The sequence below is a fragment of the Nicotiana attenuata genome, unplaced genomic scaffold (assembly GCF_001879085.1).
Source record: "Nicotiana attenuata strain UT unplaced genomic scaffold, NIATTr2, whole genome shotgun sequence".
In the NCBI taxonomy this organism is placed as follows: Eukaryota; Viridiplantae; Streptophyta; class Magnoliopsida; order Solanales; family Solanaceae; genus Nicotiana; species Nicotiana attenuata.
This window is the reverse complement of record NW_017671239.1, coordinates 223,541-249,129: the sequence shown is the minus strand read 5'-3', so window position 1 is coordinate 249,129 and position 25,589 is coordinate 223,541. Positions and strand designations below refer to the sequence as shown.

The 25,589-nt window shown below is 35.9% G+C and overlaps 2 protein-coding genes across 6 annotated transcripts; one reads left to right on the top strand and one right to left on the bottom strand.

Moving 5' to 3' along the window:
• The first annotated feature begins 885 nt into the window (after nucleotides 1-885).
• LOC109206952 (transcription factor IIIB 90 kDa subunit-like) lies at nucleotides 886-13,725 on the top strand. Of its 5 annotated transcripts, none has more exons than XM_019369829.1 (20): nucleotides 886-941; nucleotides 1,610-1,683; nucleotides 1,769-1,850; nucleotides 3,035-3,110; nucleotides 5,308-5,393; nucleotides 5,468-5,544; nucleotides 6,573-6,629; nucleotides 7,377-7,489; nucleotides 8,436-8,515; nucleotides 8,629-8,715; nucleotides 9,195-9,275; nucleotides 10,142-10,309; nucleotides 10,391-10,543; nucleotides 10,922-10,994; nucleotides 11,083-11,204; nucleotides 11,608-11,685; nucleotides 12,002-12,139; nucleotides 12,592-12,681; nucleotides 13,031-13,084; nucleotides 13,294-13,725. In XM_019369829.1, exons 2-20 carry the CDS (start codon nucleotides 1,622-1,624, stop codon nucleotides 13,378-13,380), a joined length of 1,764 nt encoding a protein of 587 aa, XP_019225374.1. In that variant the 5' UTR covers nucleotides 886-941; nucleotides 1,610-1,621; the 3' UTR covers nucleotides 13,381-13,725. The 5 variants fall into 5 exon arrangements, with proteins under 5 accessions (XP_019225374.1, XP_019225372.1, XP_019225373.1 ...); XM_019369827.1 differs by having other exon boundaries at nucleotides 1,601-1,683; XM_019369828.1 differs by lacking the exon at nucleotides 886-941 and adding an exon at nucleotides 950-1,225 and having other exon boundaries at nucleotides 1,601-1,683.
• An 820-nt stretch (nucleotides 13,726-14,545) lies between these two features.
• On the bottom strand, nucleotides 14,546-16,451 carry LOC109206951 (UDP-glycosyltransferase 92A1-like). The gene has a single exon (XM_019369824.1). The coding sequence runs from the start codon at nucleotides 16,353-16,355 to the stop codon at nucleotides 14,868-14,870; it is 1,488 nt and encodes a 495-aa protein (XP_019225369.1). The 5' UTR covers nucleotides 16,356-16,451; the 3' UTR covers nucleotides 14,546-14,867.
• Between the last annotated feature and the right edge of the window lie 9,138 nt (nucleotides 16,452-25,589).

Below are 25,589 nucleotides of genomic sequence, written 5' to 3'. Positions count from 1 at the left end.
CTGAGTAGAAATAATGTATGAAAATTGTAGATAAGTTGTATAATATATAATAAGTTGTATGATTTTTTTTTACTATGTATAACTCAGATACAAAATATACAAAAGACATATTGTATAAATTTTGTATAAAATTTGTATTTAAGTGGTATGTTATTGTAGTTGTATTAAACTGGATGGAAATAATGTGTGAAAGTTGTAGAAAATTGTATAATATATAATTAGTTATATAAAATTTATTTTTACTGTGTGTAAATCAGATACAAAAAATATATTATATAAAATTTGTATAAAAATTATATTTAAGTGGTATGATATTGGTGGATTTCAGTCTGGTCATTTTTTGCTAGGACAATCGCCTACATAGCGTAAACATTCAAAAATAGCTTAACCATTCAGAGATCATAATACCTCATATGCACCATTTATAAATTAGGTCCACTAGCCACTTATCTAAATCAAGAGACATTTTTTATACACTAAAAAAAATTAATTAAGCAATAACTTAATTTTTTTTTTGAACAACTCAAACTCACTTATAAATATTCATAACATTATTTTCATAAATTTCACTATTTCCAACGTCTTTATATGATTAAGTCGAGCGAGGAGAATTTTATAGTTTTAAAATGAATCACGAAAATTTACGAGACATTACAGAGCCTATCACTATAATAGGCTTATCAGAGGCCAAAAAGACTAATCTGAATTAAAATAATTTCTTCTTAACAAATTTTTAGTTAAAAGCCAAAATACTTAAAATTCAGCTTATTACATTGTAACAAAAAAGTAAAAGAAAAAGTAAAAAAGTCACTGTCAAACTTTCCTTTTTTAATTCTTAGGCCTACCTTTTTTAACTTTTTTTAATTCTCTCTCTTTTGTCTTCTACCCAAAGCTTCTTTTCAGACTACCCAGCAAAAAAACTTTCTCCTCTTCTGAAGCAGGTTTCTTCTTCCTATTTCATTCTTTTAATTCTTTTCAGTTTAATTTAAAACATTTTACTTAATATTATTTTTTCAAGTTCTTTGCTTCGGTTTTTCCTTTTAAAGTGTAATAATATGTGGTTAATCGGCCGGTGTGTGTATATATGCTGGTTTGAGTTTCGGCGAAACGGGTGCTCTGTTTTTATTATTCTCTGATTTGTGTATTTTTTATTTCTGGGTTCGCATGGTGATTAGGGGTGGCAAACAGAGCACCCGTTAAATGGTGCTCACGAGGCTTTACAAATGTAAAAGTTAAACACATTAGTTATCCATTTGGTTAACCATTTTCTAAGTGGATAATATGGTTCTTTATCCATATTCGACCCGTTTTTAAATGGTTCATTATCCAACCCATTTTTTGATGGATAATATGGGTGGATAACTGTTTTCTTTTAACCATTTTGCCACCTCTAATGGTGATCGAGGGAAAAAATGATTTTCTTTTTACTTTGTGTTTTTATTCCTTTGGTATATTTTTTTTGATTTCATGTTCAAAGTTAAAACTGAAATTGATGGTAAACTTAAGAACCCAATATTTACCAGCATTATTATTTCTCTTTTTATGAGTTGATTTTGTTGATCGTTTCAACTAATTTTCACAATATGGTATTTTCTTTTAGTCGATTCAGGTAATTCTGAACATGGTATATTGCGTATATTGTGCAAAGAACATCAGTCGACCCGACTCTGTGGATGGCAAAATGTGAGCTTCGTCTCCCAATGTTGTTCTTTTTCTACATTTTAATACTCCTAAACTTATGAAGATGTTTCGTTTCGTCACATTATAGATGTTGTCCCTCATGTGGAAGAGTTGTTGATGAAGAAAATTTTTCAAGTGAGCCCACTTTTGTTAAGAATGCTGCTGGACAGGTTAGTTCTTTATTTCATATTCTTCTCGTGGGATTGATATATCTTAGGCAATATCCTGTAGTTTGGACGGTGTGCTTAATCAGGATTAATGTCATATTTATTATTTGTTAAAAGGAGTTTTTAAGGTGCAATGCAAGAAGTGGTTAGAAAGTCAATAAAATTTCATAAAAAGGTGTGGTGCAACGGTCAATGAAGTGGGTAAAAACCATGGTAGACCAGGGTTCATATCCCAGGGTAGATAAAAAAACGATTGGTGATTTGTTCCCTACTCCTAAGCCTTGGTGGGTGGAGTTTTCGGTATCTGTGCTGGTGGTGGAAGGTAATATGTACATAGTAAATTAGACGAGATCGCACAAGCTTGCCGGACATCACTGTTATAAAAAGTTAAAAAAACAAAATGTTATCGTCAAATACCTAAGAGATCTTATGAGCTGAAAGTATATGTAGGATATTAGAAACTAGACAATACAAGAAACCTTTTTTCCTCACGGCCTTTCTTATATGTTGGCCAATTTAAATTCTTACTCAGTAGGTTAGAAATGCTAATTTTAGTTGTTGAAAATTTGTGTCTCATCATGTGATTGGTGGAGCTCGAAGAAGATGCACGTGGTGGAAATAAGTTTTATACTTGATGTAGAATTCTTTATTAATATTACTGTGATGTGACAAGGGAGTGATAGCCTAGTAAAAGGCTGAATCACCTCCAACCATGAGGCTGGGTTTGAGTTACTAAGAGAGCAAATTGGAAAAAACCACTATGTGGCTCCTGGCTAGGATGTTTTGTGGCATGGTTTACATATCAAAAAAAAAAGAAAAGCTACATCTAAGACTCTTCAGTTGGGCGTCAAATGGATCCTCATCCCAAACATATGTTTGTGGGCTGGGAGAAGTTGGAAGATGGAGTCAACTTGCATGCTTTTGTACATGTGTGCATGTTGTAGTGTGAATGACCTTGCTTTTAATATTAATTAGTTCCTTTTAATTTTAATATTAATATACCTTTATCAATAATTTTATATTTTAAATATAAGCTCAAATGAGGAGATAAATGATACTAAAATGAAACTGAGAAACAAAACAAGCTTAGGTTTAAGGTGCAATTATTGAACAAGTTATATATTGGTGTCTTGTAAAGTATAGTATTCAGTTTGTATTCTATCGAGACTAACTTAAATCATCTACAGAGTCAATTGGCAGGTAACTTCGTGAGGACTGTCCAAAGTGTCTATTCAGCTTCACGGGAAAGAACGCTAAATGAAGGTATCTTATGTACCTTTGATTGTTGTGTTCTCAGAATGACTTTATGATCACGGGTGGAGGGTTCAAGCTTCATCGGTAATGCAACATTCCCTTCCCCTTTCACCCTTCCTTGGTGCAATAAAAAACTTTATGCTCGTTGTTACCTATTTATATAATATTTCTGTCATTCTTTTTCTTTTATAGGGAAATGTTCTATCATTCTATTTTCAGCTGAATGATTGATTAGATGTTTGTTCTAGTTCTCAATTTTCAATAGAACTTGTTATGTCTTTCTAGAGTACGGTTGAATTTGAATGTTCTTTCTCAATGGTCCTCATTTCAGTTCATCTTTATTGTTCAAAGGAAAAAGTTATTTTAAGTTTAAGAATATGTTGCTTGAACATGAAGAATTCACTGATTTGGTTAAAAATTGGTGGTATTCTTATGTGGTGGAAGTGGAAGCTGATACAATTCTAGCAAATAAGTTGAAGCTATTGAAAGAAGATCTGAAAACGTGGTTTAAGCAGACTTTTGGAAAGTTAGAAGACAAAAAGAATAAAGCTTTGGCAAGATTGGAGGAGCTGGATATGGTGCTTCAGACATATGGTGCATGTTTTTTTTTTTTTGCCTTTTTGGTCTCAAATGGGCTTACACAGTCAATGATGCTTACAAGAGCTGGAGTTTATGGAGAGTTGATAAAATCATCAGGAAAATCTGGTCATTGGGCTTGTATTTTCTGGTGCATTTGGATTGAGAGAAACAAGAGATGTTTTGATGGAAACTCAACTCCTGTAGGTTCTGGATGGAAATTCATGCTCCCTGGATCAGAACAAAGTAGATAGGCTTATTTGGGTTAACAGCAAGGATTCACAGCAAATAACTGTTATAAAATGTTGATTGAGGAAAATAGTCAGGGAACATCTGAATTGGCCTTGGAAGATGATCTGGAGAACTAAAACACTAGTGAAAGCAGCATTTTTCAGTTGGCTAGCAGCTTGGGATGCTTGTCTAACTCAGCACAAGTTGCAGAGAAGAGGTTTCTACTTGAGTAGCAGATGTTATCTTTGTAATTCAGAAGAGGAGACAGTTGAGCACCTTTTCTTGCACTGTATTTCTCAAGGCAATGCTTGTAACATTTCTTGAGCATAATGGGTATATATTTGGTGTTACCACAGAAGATATGCAACTTGTTGGAAATGGAAATCACAGAAGGTCAAAAGAAGCTTAAAGCAAATATGGAGGACCATTCCAAATTGCATTCCGGGGACCATATGGTTGGAAAGGAACAAGGCATGCTTTGAAGGAAAGAGGCTGCAGATTCCCAGAGTTGAAATAAATGCCTGAAAAACTTGTACTTCTTGTGTTATAGTAGTACTGTAGATAAGATGGATCAGTATTTGGATTTTTTGCACTTACTAGGGGCAATATGTAGGATGAACTAATTAAGAGCTGCAGTTATCTTGTAATTTTCTTCTGTACCATCTTGGTACCAGTTAAATAAAATATTTACTTATCGCAAAAAAAAAAAAATGATGATAGTGATAGACTATGTGAATTGTTAGATTTTACCACATTGGTTGAGAGAATGAGTTGTTGTATCTTATATGGTCACAGATAATCCTCACCTCATGAACTAATTTTTGAGGTTGAGTTAGGCTCGAGGTCCATTTCTTTACGTCGTATCAACCCAGTTATCTTCTTGGTTTACCGAATGATGGTCCCCATGTTATGTTGTCCACTCCCCAGTTGACTAGGCATGTGCGTGCGAGAGATGATGAGAGAATGAACTGTTGTCTCTTTATATGATTTTTTGCAATTCTCACCCCTGAGCTGGCTTCTGGAGTTGAGTGAGGTACAAGGAATTTTCTTAACATAAATAAAGTAACCAATTAAAAAATAAAAGAAGATGCAAATGAAATGATATTTTTTGTTCTTGTTGATTGGTGACAACTATATCCTGATATGTTTGTCATGAAAGAGGTTTTGTTGAAGGACCAAGTATAACACTGCAGTTAGAGTTGCAATATTCATGGAGCTATTATAGCTTGTTGGATAGATTAATGTTGTTAAGAATTCATGGAGGCGCACAAGCTATGTAGCTATGTGCCTATGTAGCACCAATTTGGTTTGAGAATATGTTAGATCGCCCTTTGATATCAATATAATTTTTAAGTATGGAGTTCTTTCTGATACATTTGTTTACTCCCCCTTCCTGCAGCATATAATGGTATAGAGAGTATGATTTATGCCTTAGGAATTGATGGTGGTGATTCAATAGCTCGTCCAGCTTTGAACCTCTATACAGTATGATTCTTTATGACTTTATGCACACCTCTACTAGCATGATATCATTCTTTGGCTGAATATGTTACTTCCAGATAGCAGTTGAGAGGAATTTCACAAGGGGGCGTAGGAAAGAGCAAGTTGAGGCTGCTTGTGTTTACATTATATGTAGGTGAGACATTGTGTTATATGATATAATTTTTTCAACCTATTTATGTTCCTTAAGGGAAAAGAAGAAGTGGGATAATGATGATAATAATATTAGAGTTCTGTAACAAGTCTAAATCCTACTCCCAACTAGTTGATATCATCTATATAGATCTTTTACTTCCATTCCGTCCTATATTTAATAAGTCTGCATTAGTTCCAGTGATTTGCAGATCTCTCGAGACAACTTCCTTCCATGTGCTTTTAGGTCTACCCTATCCCATTTTAACACACTATAGTTTCACATCCTTGACCTATAAACCAAAATTCTACAGAAGCAGCCCAAGAAATAATTGCCACTATGATCTAACTTTCTGTGGTAATCGTAGGTGATGTTGTACAAGAAAAAATTTAGTTTGCAACCATCTGATTTTCAGGTTTATTGTTATCACCCTTTTTAACTGACCTTTATAAAAAGAAAGGATAGAGCAAAAAGCAAAGATTTGCAGAAACAGGGAAGAAACAGAGAAGAGGACAGAGAACTTAAGAAACAAATTAAAATTTAGAGAAAGAATATATGGGACGAAAACCTTAGCTCTGACACCATCTGAAAAATAAGAAGAGAAGAAGAGAATTCAGGAAGAAATTGCTTGATTATTTCCTCAAGCTTTGGGGTTTAAATAACCTTTACAAGAAATACAAGTAAGAATGAAAATAAAGACAATAATACATTCCTACAAAATTTTCTAATATCCTAATTAAGGGGATTTGAGAATCTTTCCATATTTACGCAGTATATGGTCTTGCCATATTTAACAGGGATAAACTAATACATTATAGATCTTGACCTGGTTAATTGTGGATGAAACTACTAACTATATTATGCAGCACACAGGGATAACAAAGCAACAAAAGTTTTGTCATTAGGACATACGTTGAAAGAGTAATTAGGACAGATATAGTTTTGATTCAAGCTTTTATTGTAATTTTTGTTAGTCTGAGCTACTTTACTAGTGACAAATTGGGGTATCTTTATCTTTATTTTTCTTGCAGGGAAAGCAACAAGCCATTCCTACTCATTGACTTTTCTGAGTACTTGAGGATAAATGTGTACGTGAGCTTACTTCTACAAAAGTCTTAGAAGTCTTTCTCTTTCATTCTTCTTTTGATAAACACTTTGGATCAATAATCTTGAGCAATAATGATTGCCCTTTAGGTCAGGAGTTCTTATCATCCTGTTCAGTATGATGATATTCTTTTTACCCCTTAGATCCTTTTGTAGTTATATTGTCAAGCAGATCTTATGTGTGAAACTTGTGTGATTAGAGTAAATTAGACGAATCTTGCTCTATGTTTAGCTAAAAATGAAAGCAGCCTTATGTGAAGTAGTATTCGATGTTGGATTTGAGAAAGATAAAGGAGTTATAGTATCTTCTTTTGTGTGGGAAGGAAATTTAGGACAGAAGAAAAGATGACTTTTAAGGAAGTTACTGGGTAATATGTTTATTTAGTATATTATGGCTTTTGCATTTGAGCACAGTTTTTTCTTTACTGCAGTACCTCTTCTCTCTAACCTCAACAAGTTCCTTTTTCCTATCAGAAAAATCTGGGTGACCCGTCGCACATTATTGACTTCACAAATTGTTAATCTTGATTGGCAGATTCTGGAGGTTTCTTAGTACATAGCCTCCTTACAACTCTAGAACAATATCCTAGTCTATGCAGGTCTTATTGTATTTTTGTCATACATGAAGGGTTATACCTAAAGTTGCACAGTTTGGGAAAACATTTACCTAATCACTATCTTTATTATGGTAATTGAAGCCTGTTCAACCTTTTTTTTCTTTTGAAATGCAGGTATATTTTAGGTGCTGTGTTCTTACAGCTTTGCAAATTTCTAAGCCTTGAAAATCGCCCGTTTGTTCAAAAACCTGTGGATCCTAGCCTTTTCATTCATCGATTCACTGATCGTAAGTATTATCTAGATCTGACTTGCTGGTCAATTTTAAATCTTAGCTTCTTTCTGACCACCTTGCCCCAGGTACCAACGCCATGGCGATAGTTTATATATTTTTTAATTTCCACTTTGCATTCTTGATTACATTTTGGATTTTCATTGTGAGAAGTTTAAAGATCTTCAATCATAAGGATTTTATTCTGCAAGCATGATTTTCTGCCCGTTGCTCTGGCAAGTTATTTTAATGTGGATGCTTATTAGTTGGAATCTGGTTGCATCTTTTTTCCCCCTTATTTTGAGCCAATGATATAGCATACAACTTACATATATTGTACAACTTCATTACTATGTGCTTCCCATATTCCATCAAGTGAAATAAATCATGAACCAACACTTGGTATCAAGTAATCCCAAATTATCGGACGAAGGCAATTATATGCAGGTCATTACTCGTAAACACTTAACATTTAAACAATTAGGTTTTTGTACCGATGTACACTAGAAGGACAAACATAATTTCCAAATGGAAGAGAATAAAAACATAAAATTGTGAGAAATAGAGAACTAATTCATGAAAACATATAGCAAGTGAAGACAGGAAATTTTACTATTTTTTTCGAGCAGGATATCAAAAATAAAGATGAGCCAAACCTCATTTCATCCCTCTCATGTTCTTCTGATCTGGTATCTTATTTTCATATATAAAGTCCATGTTACCTCAATTTTCCTGCACAGTAATGCGCATCTCTTGATTGGTATGTGCAAAAGAATTCTCTTTTTTTGTTCTGTTCCATCCAGAAACTTGTTGTACCTGTGGGGTATCTTCGCGATTACACCTTACTTACTATGGTGCCTTTAGCTCTATTTTCCTTTCCTTTCTGTACTTATTCTTTTTCAGATACCAGATTGCTGTTAGCTTGTTGGAGTCCACTAGTGAAGACTATCAATTTGTAATGTAGGTTTATTTGGGGGAAGGAAGCCAAATATTTCTAGAACTGCACTTCACATTGTGGCCAGCATGAAGCGTGATTGGATGCAGGTTCTACATGATTTTCTTTGCGTATAATTTAGTGTGTGAAAGTTACTGGATTAATTCTATGGAACTAGATAAAATCGCTTACATTTTTGCACTAATCCATAAATTGTCTATAGACAGGGAGAAAGCCAAGTGGGGTATGTGGAGCTGCACTGTACATTGCTGCTCTTTCACATGGACTGAGTTGTTCCAAATCAGAAATTGTAAGTGGTCTTTCCAGATTTCCTTTATATCGATGGTCAGAATTGAGATCTTTTTCTAGATATCCTTTATATTGATGGTCAGAATTCAGATTTCTGTATAGACAGGCTTCATGTTGTAAGCTTTATTCCGCTTTCAACTTAAGTATATCTGAAAAGTAATATAATGTGTGTGAAAGTAAGATTTTCTGGTCTTTTGTGCAATCTGAGCTGACCTAATCTCTCTTTTGTAAGCTTTCCATCTGCTTGATGCCTTTTAATGAAAACATCTTACCTCATTAAAAAAATGTTTTTCTTCTCTGTGAAACTCTTACATGTTTTAGCTAGTTTTCAAGGACTTTTTCTTGGTCATTCTTGCTATTGGACTTGACAACTGTTTTCATTTTACATTCTTGACTTATTTCATGTTCAAGCCTATGGTGACATAGCACAAGAAACATTATATTTCCTTTTCCCATTTTCTTTATTCATTTGGTGAACAGATCAAAGTCGTACACATTTGTGAAGCAACATTGACCAAGCGTTTGATTGAATTTGAAAACACAGAATCTGGGAGCTTAACGGTATGTACATCAAAGCTGGTAGGATGAGCACTGCTGATACTTTAATATTCTCTGTTTGAAAAGCTTAAGGTGCATGTATTTAAGCATGTCTGCAGGTCCTTTTGTTTTTATTGGGAAGGGGCCCAGCTATTAAATTAGAGTCTTAAAAAGCAATGTAGTATAGTGAGGTGCTTCTGTCATGTGCATTATCTTTGAGTTGGATATCTCGTGAACACTGAAAACACAAGGAAGAAAGGCAGGCATCTCAAGGGTGAACAAGCATAATGGGGTTTGGGATTCTTATCTTAAAGTTGGCATGGACAAGGTGTATAACATAATTTGTTGCCAATGCTGGAACCAATATCGTAAAACTTGTGTTTGCATACACATCAGTACAGGGAGATGCGTGCTGATGTCATTGAGTGAGAGATTGACAACTTTGCCTCTACTAATGAGTATTTATGTTTCTTAATGCTCTTCTTGATGCTGTCACAGTTTCACTAGATTCTGGTATGTCATGAAGCCACCCAATACATGCACTTAGGAAAAGATTTTAATTTCACCTGTCTTTGACTTCTTCCTTCTTTTTCCCCCTCCTGTTCTACTAGCGGAGTCTAAAATGAACTCGTCCATGGGCTGGGCGCCTCAGGCTTTAGGTCAATTTGATGCTCATGTCCAGGAGAACTCATCACCTAGTGATGTGCTATTTCTTATGAGCCTGATGTGCTTGATGACATATGTTGACAGTCAAAACAAAATTTTGATTCCGTCTTTTTTTCTTGATGCATTAATGTTGGAGTTTGATGCAAGTTGCATCTGTGGTAATGGCTTGTTATACAAAAATTTGCTTTCCTAGTTTCATACTAGTACTTCTTACTTGCAACTAGATTGAAGAGTTCAATACAAGAGCTGAGGAGCTTGAGAAAGAAGAGAAGCTGGCCCCGCAACTTTCTTTGGGGTCAAAAGGATCTGGGATCATGGAAGTGCTATGTGAACACAAGGGAAGTGTGGAGCTGCCCTTTGCCCATGGTCTTTGTGAAAGCTGTTACAGTGATGTAATTACTTGGTACACTGATCTTTTTAAGTTTTCAGTAGAATTGCTAAATCATATATAATGCTCATGAATGTGTCTGCAGTTTGTAAAACTTTCAGGTGGGCTTGATGGAGGATCTGAACCTCCAGCCTTTCAACGCGCTGAGAGGGAAAGATTAGTGGCAAAAGAAGCTGCTGAGGATCCAAATATTTCCATGTCCAATCAGGTGGAGAACAATGGTGCTGAGTATTTGGAGGTACTCATTGAAGCTGCTACTTATCAAAAGCATTATTACATTGTATTTGGAAATTAGAATTTTATGCTTTCAAGATAGCTTTTGACTGTTGGAAAAGACGCAAGTCAGTTTCTGAAAATTTTCAATTGACTGTTTTTTGAATCTGCTATATTCACTCCCACTGATACCAAGTTCTTAGTTTTAGATGGTATTTTAAGGAAGCTTCCAGCCTTTCATGTGATTTCTTTTTGAGAAGTCTTTCCTTAGGCAATGCCATACTGCCACTAGTACCAAATTCTTGAATCTAGGTGGTGTTTACTGGAAATATGCAGGCATTTTCTTGCTTTCTGGATAGTGTCTTATGTATTCTCTTTTTGTGTTCTTTTGGTTGATCCTCAGCCTGAAAGGGAAGGGAATACTCAGAGTGTGACCGGGAGTAAAAATGTGCAGATATCAGGTTCTGATCAAATAGGTAAATGTTTATTTTCTTCCAGAGTTAGAATGTTGGGAGAGAGTTCTGATCAGGACCGCAGAGTGACTTACTTTTCTCTCAATTGCAGGGGCAATCTCAGGGGCTAAAACTGTGCATAATGCAACTCTTGATCCATTACATGGCACGGATTGTATGGGTCCTGATGATCATGATGAATCAGGGAACTTTTTCGATATCGATGATGTAGAGGTGTGTTGGTTTTCATTTAGTAGGGGATGGTCACGATCCTTGTAAGTTTTATTTAAAAACCTATGGCAGCCTAGATGCAAAGCTATGATTTTTGACGGATTTCATCCTGCCAGACCTCATTGCATGATACTTAGCAAATGATAGTATGATACTAACTGACCCTACTTTTCATCCTTTACTTAGAAAGCATCATTCCAAAATAACTAAATAAGTGAACTCTGTGTTATAACAGTTTGTTAGCAAATATATGAAAAACTATGCTGCTTCAACAGAATGTGCTGCAACATGTTCTATGATTTGCAGTTTACCTGTGGCAACTGGATTTAGTTGCACATTTGTGGGCATGTATTTCCTGGTTCACTAATTTGTCCTGGCTGTTACTCTGTACCTGCATTGCTGTCAGGTTGACGGTTATCTTTTCAATGAGGAGGAGAAGCGCTACGTGAAGATAATTTGGGAAAAACTGAACCCGGAATATGAGGTGATTCAGTTAATTCTATGCAAATCACCATGTAAAGTTGCAATGTTGATCGCAAGGTCCTCTAGTGGTCTTATGATTTACAAATACATTAAGAAGTATAATGAATATACTGTCGGTTTTTGATATTACTATTAGCGGTTGTAATAGAACTCTTGTTATGCTAGATCAGTTCGGCTTATTTTTTCTTAGTTATGGATTTTTGGTGATTCTTTGGTCCATCTTCACGACGATTTTTCTTATCACAAAACAGTAGTCCGTACTTCCTCACCTCCTTTCCTTCCTTATTCTGAGTGAGCTTGCTGATCAATATTTATAGGAACAAGCAGCTAAGGAAGCAGCTGCATTAGCTGGAAAGAAGGCTGATGAGTCCATTTTAGCGAACTGTTTGGAGGATGTGCAAGCTGCACTGAAGCTTTCTGCTGCTGCTAATAATAATGTTGCAAAATCAAGAAAGGTTGTATTCTGAACTTATCTTGAGTTTGTTTCCTGGAGAAAATTGATTCTCTGTGTCATATTGAGGAACTAAGAAACCATTGAGAAGGGTAACTTTGTTGATGTCAATGGTTGTTGAGAAGTTGATATTTGTCCCTCGTCAAAAAAGAAGTTGATGTTTGTTAATATATACAAACACAACAAATATTTAAAAATGACTTGTGGTTTTCTCTTATATTTCTAAGGACTAAAGGCTTGGCTACAATAATCTAAAGTTAGACGAAAACATTCAATCTCTTTTAATGGTCAAACTTTTGAGATTGTTTCCGTGTTTCTTTCACGAGGAAGAAGGGATAGTTGTAGTCTCGTAGTGTTGTATAAGCTAGTCTCTTTATAAAATATTATAGTGCACAAGAGTTGCTCCAGAGATCTCCTGAAATTAGCTTACACTTTGCTTTATGATATCATATGCAGGAAAAACGACAGAAAAGGGCTGCAGAACTGAAAAATTCTGGTCCTGCTCAAACCCCTGCAGAAGGAACGAAGCAAATGTTAACTAGAAAGGTATATATCAGTATGATAGAGGAAAAGGAACTTGCAATCTTTAGAGATTTGTAGTAGTTGAGGAGATTTAGTCATCTTGCCTATAGCTGTATATATTTTGACTTGCCATTCTTAGCATAAGTTTCCTGGACTTCAGCTTTGCCGATACAGCAGACTTGCATCATGTTGCAGTTTTTCTTGTTGAGTGTTGGTTTTGCTCAATTTCGACATATCTTAATCATTTCTTTTTACTCTTTGTCATATGTTTGCACTGCATGGTATATCTTCCTCTTTTTCATGAAACAATATATATCAGATTTATCGGTTGTGTTGTTTGTACCTTACCTTTGCTTTATATCATTTGATGCAGAGGCTGAGCTCTAAAATCAACTTTGATGTGCTAGAAAAGCTTTTTGACGATTCTGTATGTACTTCTCCTACTCCAAAATTTCTAGAGAATTTCATTGCACCTGCTTTTAATTTCAATTTTACTCAGATGTCAATTCCTCTAGCAAAGTATCATTTTTCTTTATTGAAAAGAATCTTCGGTTTTTGCCCTTACTAAAAAGATCATAAGCATTTGTTGCTCTCATCTCCATAAATATATTTAACTTGATCATGTTATTTTTACAGGCAATTCGAGAGAGCAAAATTGATCCCGAAGTAGACGAGACGTATGAAGAACCATATGCGTTACGACGAGGATGTTGGAGGATATGACTATGCAGATGCGGAGCTAGCATACGCCTTACGGGTTCGACCGAATCTAGTAGCTTTGGTCAGAATTATGTATTTGTCTTAAGAAATTCATTGAATACCTACAAATTATTAATTTAGAACCCAATAACTTAAACGGACTACAATGGTGAACCCATAAGCTTCAAATTCTGGTTCCGCCGTTGTTACTATGATCAACACTATGATTATGGTGTATGATTAATTTAATGTTTTCCCCTTACAAAAAGAGGACATGAGAAGTCAGGTAACACATTTTCCTTCACTTGTATATTAGGAATTGTTGGTCCTGGTAGCCAATTGAATGTCAAAGTTATTATGTTTTAATTATCACTTTGATTAATTAATTTCCTGGGAACACCTTCCTGTACTGGAATATGAGATCTTATTTCATTCCTTCCTACTTGTAACTGAAGTTTGCATGATTGAAATTGAAAGACTTCCCTTTCCAACAACAACAAACGCAGTTTGGTCACTGTCCCATCGGTAGGGTCTAGGGAGGGTAGTGTGTATATAGATCTCACTCTTACGTTGTGAAGGTAGAGAGACTGTTTTCGATATACCCTTGGCTCAAGAAAAGCATGTAAAGAAAAAAAATTGTTGAGATCCTTAATTTTTCCATAATAGATTGGCGAGATTCAGTTTACATGTAGCCATTACGTCTTTTTTTTTTTTTCCTTCTAATTCTAGGAAAATTACTACCATCTCGAATTTGCTAATTTTACATTGACTGCTAGTCTATCGTAAACCTCCTGTATTTGAGCTTGAGATCGACAATATAAGCAAGGACACGCATGCGTAGTCAACTAAAATTGAGGTAAATTGAGGTATAGTAATTATTGTTGTACTATCATCTCGAATGTCCTCACAAAAATTTTGATTCAAAATGTATAGACATAGTGTTATATATATCATCTCGAACAATTTTTTTTAAAATTTTAATAAAATCCATGGAAACAATCTCAATAATTGTAGATAAAAGTTTTCCCAAAAATAGGAGTACAAGTCTACTTATAGACAACAAAAATGAGTAAAGTTTTTAAAAAGTGCAAGAAGTGTTCAAAACAATGAACCTAAAACTAAACTCAATATTTTGTTACAAGCTCAATTCCAACTCACTCTTAAAACCAATTACCAAGCCATCTCCTTATCCACAATCTTATTTTTTGTACAAAATAATAGACATTGCTTTTTCAAAAGTAAACAAAATTTTGTTTCTTTGTGACCTATAGGTCACGAGTTCAAGCCGTAGGAACAACTATTAATGCTTGTATTAGGATACGCTGTTTGCATCATGCCTCTTAGAGTGCGATCCTTTCTCGGACCCTGTATAAATGCATGATACTTTGCGCATCGGGCTATCTTTTTTTAACAGAACCTTGAAACATCCAAAAATATATATATATAAAAAGGTAAAGAAAGAGGTATAACTTTTATTCTTGATTTCTTTATCTTTAACCAAAAAAACTCAATTATTGTGAGCCAATCTCCATCCTTTCTTTCATCAGCAAAACAGCATTAAAAAATTCATCCATAGCTCTAACAGAAGATCCTTTGTAATCATCCTCATCTCTACCAGCATCTTTAATCATTTCTTTAATTTCACATGCTTTACCTCTTAATCTTTTTCCCTTTTCACTTTCACCCATAACTAACTCAATCTTTTCAATTAAGTCCCCATATCTTACATCAAAAGTTGTCCCTCTAGCCATTTCAACACAAACACCAATTTCTTCTTCCAATAATTTAGCATTAAAAAATTGATCAGCTGCCATTGGCCATCCAATTAATGGAACTCCATTAATAAGTGATTCAAGAACTGAATTCCAACCACAATTACTTAAAAATCCACCAATTGATTCATGTCCCAAGATTTCAACTTGAGGTGCCCAATTTAACACTATTAGTCCTCTTTTTTCATTTTCTTGAATTGTTTGAATAAACCCTTCTGGTAACCATTCTTCTGGTTTAAATTCAGCATTTATATCAAATCCTAAAGGTGGTCTAATTACCCAAATAAAATTTATTTCAAGACCATCTAATGCTTTTGCCAATTGCATTATTTGAGATGCTGTGATTGTATTTTGTGCACCAAAACATATGTAAAGAACTGATTTTTTCTCCTTTTTATCCAACCATTCTTTGCATATATCTATGGAAATTCCTAGTTCTTTCCTAGGACTTAGTTTTACTCTATCATTTTCTTGCAAATTTATTGGTCCTATTGCCCAAATTGGTATACATAATTTCCTTCTAAAATACATTAATCCATTTTTATCAAACTCTTCAACTGTATTGAAAAGAACCCCATCTGAATTTTTCCAAGTTGGAAGATTTTTCAACTGAAAAATTGAATAAGGATCATTTCCATCTGCTATAGCTAGACTAGGTGACAATTGTGTCACATGAAATTTTCCAGCTTCTTGAAAATCAGGTAATATAAACTCAAGTTTATCACTATGTCTATGAGGTAAATTTAACCACATAGAGTAATAACAAGCTAATCCAAATCCACTAGTACCACAAAAAATAGCATGGAAAATACCAAATTCATGAGTTACCTTAGCTGACCATCCAAAAAAGAAATCTGCTATAACACAAATTGGTTTCTTGAAAAAACCAATCTTTTCATCAACAAGATCACTTAGAATTTTCTTGAAATTAGGTTCAAGTGTAGGGGATATTTCAAGAAGCTTGAAAACAAGATTATAAGGGAGAGAATCATTGATTTCAGCATCTAGTGGTAGACCATGTTTAGTACTGTCAAAAGGTATTTCAAGAAAGTGAATTGAAGAGTTTGTAGGGAGTGATGATTTGAGTTTTTTGATATTTAATGGTGTATTTATGAAAGTGATTTGATATCCCTTTTGTTCAAGTTTGAAAGCTAAGGCTAAGAAAGGGATTATATGGCCTTGTGCCATGAAAGGGAAGAGGATTATGTTACCTTTTTTTCCTTCCATAGTTTGTAGGATGGAAAGAAGAAGAGATGGAAAATAGGAGGAAAAAGAAGAATGAATTTTCTAAATAAGAAATGAAAGTTGTCCTTGAAATCTTGTCTAGTTGGAAAGGAAAGGTTTATCCTTGTTGGATTATTAATTGAGTTCCTATAGAGGTTTTTGACTTTTCATCATTGGACTATCAAATATTACTCAGACGACGACGTAGTTTGACTCGGCACAGATTTAAAAAAAAAAGATTTTTAAAATTTGTGTTCTTAAAAGCTTAAGAGGTAAAAGCTTTGTGGGATCACGATATTTTTGTGGTTATAAAAGCTTCTCAATAATGGATAAAACGAAGAGTTTAAAGTTGAATTATTTCCAAATTTAGAAATGTGTCATTTATTTAGGAATAGACTAAAAAGGAAAGTACCTCATCTAATTTAAAACGGAAGGAGTATGAGAATTTTTTATACAATATAATAGTTGTAGATTGAAGGGGAGCCTTGACGTAACTGATAAAGTTGATATCATCTGATCAGGAGGTCATGAGTTGAAGAGGTGGAAACAACCTCTTAAAAAAAAACAGAATAAGGTTGCGTGTAATAGACCCTTGTGGTCCGGCCCTTTCCGAACCCCGCATATAGCGGGAGCTTAGTGCACCAGGCTGTCTTTTTTATTATGGGTGTAGATTCATTTTTTATTGTCCTTTTTCTCCTTTTCATTTCCAATTCCCTCTATGCAATTAGATATTAAAAAAATAAAAGAAAAAAAATGTGTCATTAGAGATAAAAGGAGGACCTTAGAATAGAGATACTTTTTTCCCATTCTTGTAAATTTGGTGAAAGGTCATATTAATGATTAATCTGGACTTCTCCTAATAGATAGGGTAATAGTAAAAGATATCTTCATCATTAATTTATAAAAGCATTATTGATTCATATTATGAATATTCAAACCAGTCATTTTGGACCTTTTCTCATTTCATTTTCACCTTACAATAACTACGCATGAATTTCAAATTTACATAATATAATTTTAAAGAAGGAGATTCAATTATTGTATTATCTAATTTTTGTTGTTATAAACTTGCAGATATTTTGTAAATATATGTATTTCATTATTTATAACGTTTTAATATCTTACCATTAACAAGTCATTATTAGACCCTGCATGTCATAAGACAATAGACAAAACGTAATTTCTTTTTATAAACAAAAAGGTCAACATTTTCCCACATTTAGATCCACACCCATTTAAATATAACAAGACCAATATTCGTGCTTAATCAAAGCAAAATAATTAAATTGACACCGCAGAAAAACTTGTATACTACCACTGTAAACAATCTCACAAATGACAATTACATGTAACTAAAAGATAAATTTACTAAAAAATAAGAAAAACAATTTACTGCTAACATGTTAAATTATATACACAGTGAAAAAACTCTAACTACTAGGGATAGCAAACGGGCGGCCCTGGTCGGATATGAGCGAGTTGAAAACGGGTAATAAAAAAACGGATAAATTATTCAACCCGACCCATTTTTAATACGGATAAAGATGAGTTAACAGTTAGATAATATGGATATCCGTTATCTGGGAGAATTCCTAGTCTCCCAAACTCAAGGAACCTCCAATTTGAGGCTTTACAAATGTAATAGTTGAAATTTCGCCAATTCCCATGCGGATGACATGGGCTATAACACACGAAAATTTGGGAATTACTGAAATTTCAATTTCAATAGTCATCGCTTCGCCATGACCGTTCATCCGCATGGGAACGGGCGCCCAGACCCGAATCGCCTAAAAAATTTTCAGACCATCAAAAATGACCTAAGGAACATTAGTTGCCGCCTCGCCATGAATGTTCCTCATTTTTGGCGTTTTAGGGCCAAAACAATGGAATTTTGCACGATTCCCGGATTTTCGTGTGCTATATATGCCACGCCATTTGCATTCACCTTGGTTACAGGACCCGAATCGCCAAAAATTTTACCGGCCGATAAAAAATAACTTAAGGAACAATAGTCATCGCTTCTCCATGACCATTCCTCGTTTTTGGCATTTTATGGCCAAAAAACTAGAATTCCGCCCGATTTCTAGATTTTGGTATGCTATAGCCCACGCCATCTGCATGCATCCCGGCGGCCGGACTCAAGTCGCTTAATATTTTGTTGGTCCATCAAAAATAAACTAAGGAACAATACTCATCGCTTCGCCATGACTGTTCCTCGTTTTTGGCATTTTAAGGCAAAAATTAGAATTTCGCCCGATTTCCATATTTCCGTGTGCTAGAGCCCACATCAACTGCATGCATCCAGACGACCATACCCGAATCATCTAAAAAATTTCTGGCCATAAAAAATGACCTAAGGAACAATAGTCATCGTTTCGCCATGACCGTTTCTCATTTTGTAGCACTTTAGGACCAAAAAACTGGAATTCTGCTCGATTCCCAGATTTTTGTATGTAATAGCCCACACCATCTGGATGGGTCCATGCACCCAGACCCGAACAGCTTAAAAATTTGCCGACCAACCAAAAACCACCTAAGGAATATTAGTCATCACCTCGCTATGACTATTCCTCGCTTTTGGCGTTTTAGGGTCATAAAGTTAGAATTCCGCCCGAGTGCTACAGCCACGCCATCCGCATGGGTCTGGGCGGCCGAACCCGAATTGCCTAAAAGTTTGATGGCCCATCAAAAACGACCTAAGAAATATTAGTCACCGCCTCGCCATGACCGTTTTATTGGTATTTTAGGATTATAAAGCTAGAATTTCGCCCGATTCCCATATTTTCGTATGTTATAGCACACGCCATCCGCATGAGTCCTGGCGGCCGGACCCGAATCGCTAAAATTTTTTATGGCCCATAAAAAAGACCCTAGGAACAAAATTCATTGCTTCGTCATAAAATTGTAATTTTGCCTGATTTTTAGATTTTCATGTGCTATAGACCACGCCAACCACATGGATCCTATCGTTTGGACCTGAATAGCCTAAAATTTTTTCGGCCCATCAAAAACGACCTAAGGAACATTTGTCATTGCCTCGCCATGACCGTTCCATATTTTTTGGTATTTTAGGGCCATAAAGTTGAAATTCCACCCGACACCCTAATTTTCGTGTGTTATAGCAGACGCCATCCGCATAGGTCCGGGCGTCCGGACCCGAATTGCCTAAAATTTTGCTGGCCTATCGAAAACGACCTAAGGAACATTAGTCATCGCCTGGCCATGACTGTTCCTTACTTTTTTGGCGTTTTATGGCCAAAACAATGGAATTTGGCCTGATTCCTAGCTTTTCGTGTATTATAGCCCATGCCATTTGCATACATCTAGGCAGTCGGACCCGAATCGCCTAAAAGTTTGTCGGCTCGTCAAAACGACATAAGGAACAATAGTCATCGCTTCTCCACATTACTCGTTATTTGACATTTTAGGGTAAAAAAACTTGAATTCTGCTCGATTACCACATTTTCATATGTTATATCCCACTCCATCTTCATGCATCCAAGCGATCAGACTCAAATCGCCTAATATTTTGTCGGCCCATCAAAATGACCTAAGGAGCAATAGTCATCCTTTCGTCATGACCGTTCCTCATTTTGTGGTATTTTAGGGCAAAAAAATAGAATTTCGCCCACCCCTCCCCCAGATTTTCGTGTGCAATAGCCCACGCCATCTGCATAGGTCCACGCGCCCAGACTCAAATTTTCTAAAATTTTGCCGGCATACCAAAAACGACCTAAGAACATTAGTCGTCGCCTCACCAAGTCTGTTCCTCTTTTTTTGCATTTCAGGGTCATAAAGCTGGAATTCCGCTCGATCCCTAGATTTTCGTGTGCTACTGCCCAAGCCATTCGCATGGGTCTGGGTTGTCGGACCCTAATTGCCTAAAATTTTGTTGGACCATAAAAAATAACCTAAGAATAATTAATCTTTGCCTCGCCATGACCGTTCCTCGTTTATTGAAATTTTAGGCCATAAAACTAGAATTCTGCCTAATTTCCAGATTTTCGTGTGCTATAGCCCGCGCCATCAGCATGAGTCCAAGCGCTCGGACCCGAATCGCCTAAAATTTTGATGTCCCATAAAAAACGACCTAAGGAACAATAGTCATGCTTCGCCATGACCGTTCCTTATTTTTTGGCTTTTTAGGGCCACAAAACTAGAATTTCGGGCGATTCCCATATTTTCGTCTATTATAGCCCACAATATCTGCTTGGGTCCTGGCGCCCATACCTGAATCGCCAAAAATTTTGTCGGCTCACATAAACCAACCTAAGGAATATTAGTCTTCGCCTTGTCATGACCGTTCCTCATTTTTTAGCGTTTTAGGGCCCCCAAGCTAGAATTTCACTCGATTCCCCGATTTTCATGTGTTATAGCCCACGTTATCCACCTAGGTTCGGGCACCAGGTGTTGACATCCAATTTTGTCCCTCTTTTCTTCCAAATTGTTTACTTGAGCTTCTAATATCATTAATAATATAAGAATATTCATTTTACTATTTTTATCCCATAATAAACTTAATTAGTATCTTTATTTTTATTTTGTTGTTATCATCATTGGATAAAACTATTGTTGTTGTTGTTGTTGTTGTTATTATTATTATTATTATTGTTGTTGTTATAACCTAGGCTCTGATACCAACTTGTCACGACCCTAAAATCGACCCGGTCGTGATGGCGCCTATCGTGAAACTAGGCCAGCCGATACAATTCCCAAGTCAAATCATTATTCTATAAAAGTCAATTTTTATTAACAAGAAACCTCATAGTATAAGTCTAAATAATCGGTGCAGAAAATATAACACAAGCCCGACATCGGGGTGTCACTAGTCATGAGCATCTACTACCAATGTCTGACAACATAAGACCAACATGGCCAAGAAAATCAATGAATACAACTAAGGAAGAATGTAGAGGGAGGAAAGCAAGGCTGCGATCGCCAGGCAGCTACCTTGCTAACTCCGATGAACCTGTCACTGAGTAATCAACACCTGCTACGGGGTTCAAAAACACCTGAATCTGCACACAAGGTGCAGGAAGTAATGTGAGTACGCCAACTCAATAAGTAATAAAATTAAATGAAGACTGAGCAGTAAGAAATCACGTAAACCACGTCATAGCACCACAATGGGTACGGTATATTTCCAAAACAGGATACAAATCAAATCGTCTCATTAAACTCCAATTTCAGTAAAATCCTTTGAAAAATGTCTTTCTAACAGTTTCAGTAGAGGTTCGATGTAATTCATAATCAAAGTGATGAAAATCATAATTGGCCCCTCGGGCAAAACATAGTTCGTATACAGCCCTTCGGGCAAACATAATTCATATACATCTCATAACAGAAAAAGTCCCAGAGGAAATAACAAAGCCAAATCAGTGATTAAATTCCGAACATCTCGTAAAAACTCCAGTTTCAATGAAAGTTGTTCAAAATATTTGTTTAACATTTTCAATAGAGGCTCAGTATAAAGGTGAGTGAAATCGGTAATTTAATCAACATACTCAGTAGAGACTCACTCTAAGGAGGAGTGAAAACAGTAATTTCATAAACAAGCCCCTCATGCAAAGCATCACTCGTATATGTGTATACATAGCCCCTCGGGCAAGCCTCTCTCAGTCACTCATGACTCAACTCTCTCATCAATCAGCGCTCACACTCAGCACTCACGCTCAATAGGTACCCTATAATAACCGCTGCGGCGTGCAGCCCGATCCAATATCTATATAATATTGTTGCGGCGTGCAGCCCGATCCAATAAATATATATAATATCGTTGCGGCGTGTAACCCGATCCAATATATATATATATATATATATATATATATATATAATCCTCATCACCAGGCCCTCGACTTCTCTCAGTCATCAACCTCACAATCAGACCCTCGGTCCCTCTCAGTCATCAGCCTCACAATCAAAGCCTCGGTCCCTCTCAGTCATCAGCCTCACAAGCCACTCGGGCTATCAGTAAAATAGGGCGTTCAGCCCAAAATATCAGTTTATGCATAAAAACAGAGTAATAGAGACTGAGTTATGGAATCAGTAAAACGTAGCATGACTGAGTGTAGATATTAACCAAAACAGTGAGGAAACAGTAGTAAAAAGCCCCTAAGGGTCCAAACAGTTGGCACAAGGCCCAAATATGGCATTCAGCCCAAAATATAGTAATATATTCCAAAACACAATGATATCAAACAATTTTCAATCAAAATACGCGACTTAACAGTCGCACGAGATGGACCACGTCACAATCCCCAACAGTTAACGACCCCACGCTCGTCATCTAGCGTATGTGTCACCTCAAAGTAGCATAACGATGTGAAATCCGGGGTTTCATACCCTCAGGACAATATTTACAATCATTACTTACCTCAAACCGGGTGAAATACTACTCCGCGACGCCCTTGCCTCTCAACTCGGGCTCAACTCGCGTCGAATCTATCCAAAAACAACATCACAACATCAAATATGCTAAGGGGACGAAGCCCATGCGAAAATAATCAAATTACAACACGAATCCTGAAATTGGCCAAACCCGACCCCTGGGCCCACGTCTTGGAATCCGATAAAAATCACGTCAATAGAACCCTTATCCTCCCATGATTCCATACATACCAAGGATACCAAAATCCGACCACAAATGACCCCTCAAATCCCTAAATTTAGGTCTCCAATTTCCAAGCCCTAAACCCCTAATTTTAACCACTAATTACCATAAATTTCAAGCTTAAGCAGTTAAAAACCATCATAGAAACAAGTTTAGGGTCCAAAAACCTTACCTCCACGAAATCCCCTTGAAATCCCTCTTCAATTTGCTCCCTCAAGCTCAAACCTGTATCTGAAAATGGTGGAATAGCCAAAAATTCGTGAAGGAGGACTTGTATACTTTCTGACCCAGGGTTTTCGCACCTGCGGTACCGCTTCTGCGGCCAAATCAACCTCTTCTGCGATTTTCACTTAAACTCTTGGACCCGCACCTGCGCATACACTTCCGCACCTGTGGTCTCGCAGGTGCGCTGAACCTTCCGCACCTGCGCCTTCTGCCCTCCTTGCCCATAACCGCATCTGTGGTTTCTCTTTCGCTTCTGCGATCCCGCACCTGCGGTCCCCAATCTGCAGGTGCGGTTATGACAGTAAATCCAGCAGCTTCAGCTGCAAAATTCCAACTCTCCACTTCCCGTCAACCATCCGAATCACCCCGAGGCCCCCCGGACCTCAACCAAAAGTACTAGCAAGTCACATACCACTATTCAAACTTATACCAATCTTTGAAACACCCAAAACAACATCGAATCATCAAAATACCCTCGGATTCAAGCCTAAGGATTCCAAAAACTTTCGAATTCTGCTTTTGATTATAAAGTCTACCAAATCTCGTCCAAATGACCTAAAATTTTGCACACACATCACAAATGATACAACGGACCTACTGCAACTTCCGAAATTCTATTCCGACCCCGATATCAAAATTTCCGCTACCAACCGGAAAATGCCAAAATTCCAATTTCGCCAATTCAAGCCTAAATCTACTACGGACCTCCAAATTACATTCCGATCACGCTCCTAAGTCCCAAATCACCTAACGGAGCTAACCAAATCATAAAAATTCAAATCCGAGATCATATACTAAAAAGTCAAAACTTGGTCAAACCTTTCAAATTTAAAGCTTCAAATTGAGAATTGTTCTTCCAAATCTATTCCGATTATCCTGAAAACCAAAACCAACAATTTACATAAGTCATAATGCATCATACGGGACTATCCTTGCCCGAGAACTGGCGAACGAAATACAAATACTCAAAACGACCGGTCGGGTCGTTACATTTATCACCTTCAGTCAAGGCAGTGTTACATCAATAGACAAGTTATTGGGAGATGGACGCATGAGTGAATCAAATCGGCTCGCAGTCTCTATACGTGCGTTCTTGCAGTCAGTCTGATGCGGATTAAAGAAGTAATTTTAAATGTCTGAATAGCTAAACAGACGAAAAAAGATAAGATAATGTATGTATTTTAATAGTTAGAACTTGGAATAAAGTGCATATATAGAAAAATGATTGATCCATGATATATATATATATATATATATATATATATATATATATATATATATATATATATATATTAGTTGATCATTCTAGAGTATTAAGCTGTTAAAGATGTTTATTTTATTGTTAATATCATGTGTACTAAAATAATTTTCTGGTGGTAAAAAAAGGTATATGTCAGAGGACTAAACATTAGCTGTAACTTCGGAAATTGAAATAAAGAACATGAAGATTGTAAAGAAAATTTAATCATTTTACGATAACAATAATTAATAATACTAATAACATAATTCTTGTATTAGTTAAGAAGGCGCAAAAATGGTATTTATAATTTTCTTAACGTGAATATAAAATGAGATAATGGATTTCTATTAATTGATAAATTACTGCTTTTTCCAATGTGTTAAAAACTTCAAAAATTGAAGAACTAGAACACTTGGAAAAGAGATTTACCGCACCCCTAATGTCACCATAAAATAAAATTATTAATTAGAAAGTCTTAATGACTTAAGAAATAAAATGGAGTGGACTCGTGGGAATCGGATGTACCTGATATATTGGCGTGGAGGATAGCGCAATATGCACTGAAGAATTCTAAGAACACAGAGCTTTACACGCCTTTTGCTAGGGAATGTTTCAAAGCTGGATTTGAGCAGAGAGGTGGAAAATATGATGATATAACAGTCATAGTAGCCCATATTTGGCCTTTGTAGTGCTCTTCTTTTTTATGTCTAATAATCTAACTTCTTTTTTCAATTCTTGGTAGTTGTAAAAAATGACTCGAGATTCAAGCAAGACACCTGTATGTAATTTGATTCTTTATATATGTTTGGTCTCCATATGATCATTGATTTACTGTAATCTAAGTTTCTTTTCTTCAGGCGCTACATACTAGAGACAGAATTTTAAACCATTAAAAAACACATGAATATAATTGCACCCAATTGTTTACATATCACGTTCCTACTGATCTCACATCTTAGACCATAAAAGAGATATGGGGTTGACTTCAACAATGCTTTTTTATTCCTTTAGTCTGCTCTCATGCCATAATATACAGTGCATTTCCCAAAAAAAACATCCCAAGGAGATGGGAAGATGAATACATTTTCTGAATATGCCTTTTAGGGCGAGTAAACAGAAAGTTGATGCAAAAAAGAGTGAGGAAAGGCTGTACTAAAGAAAA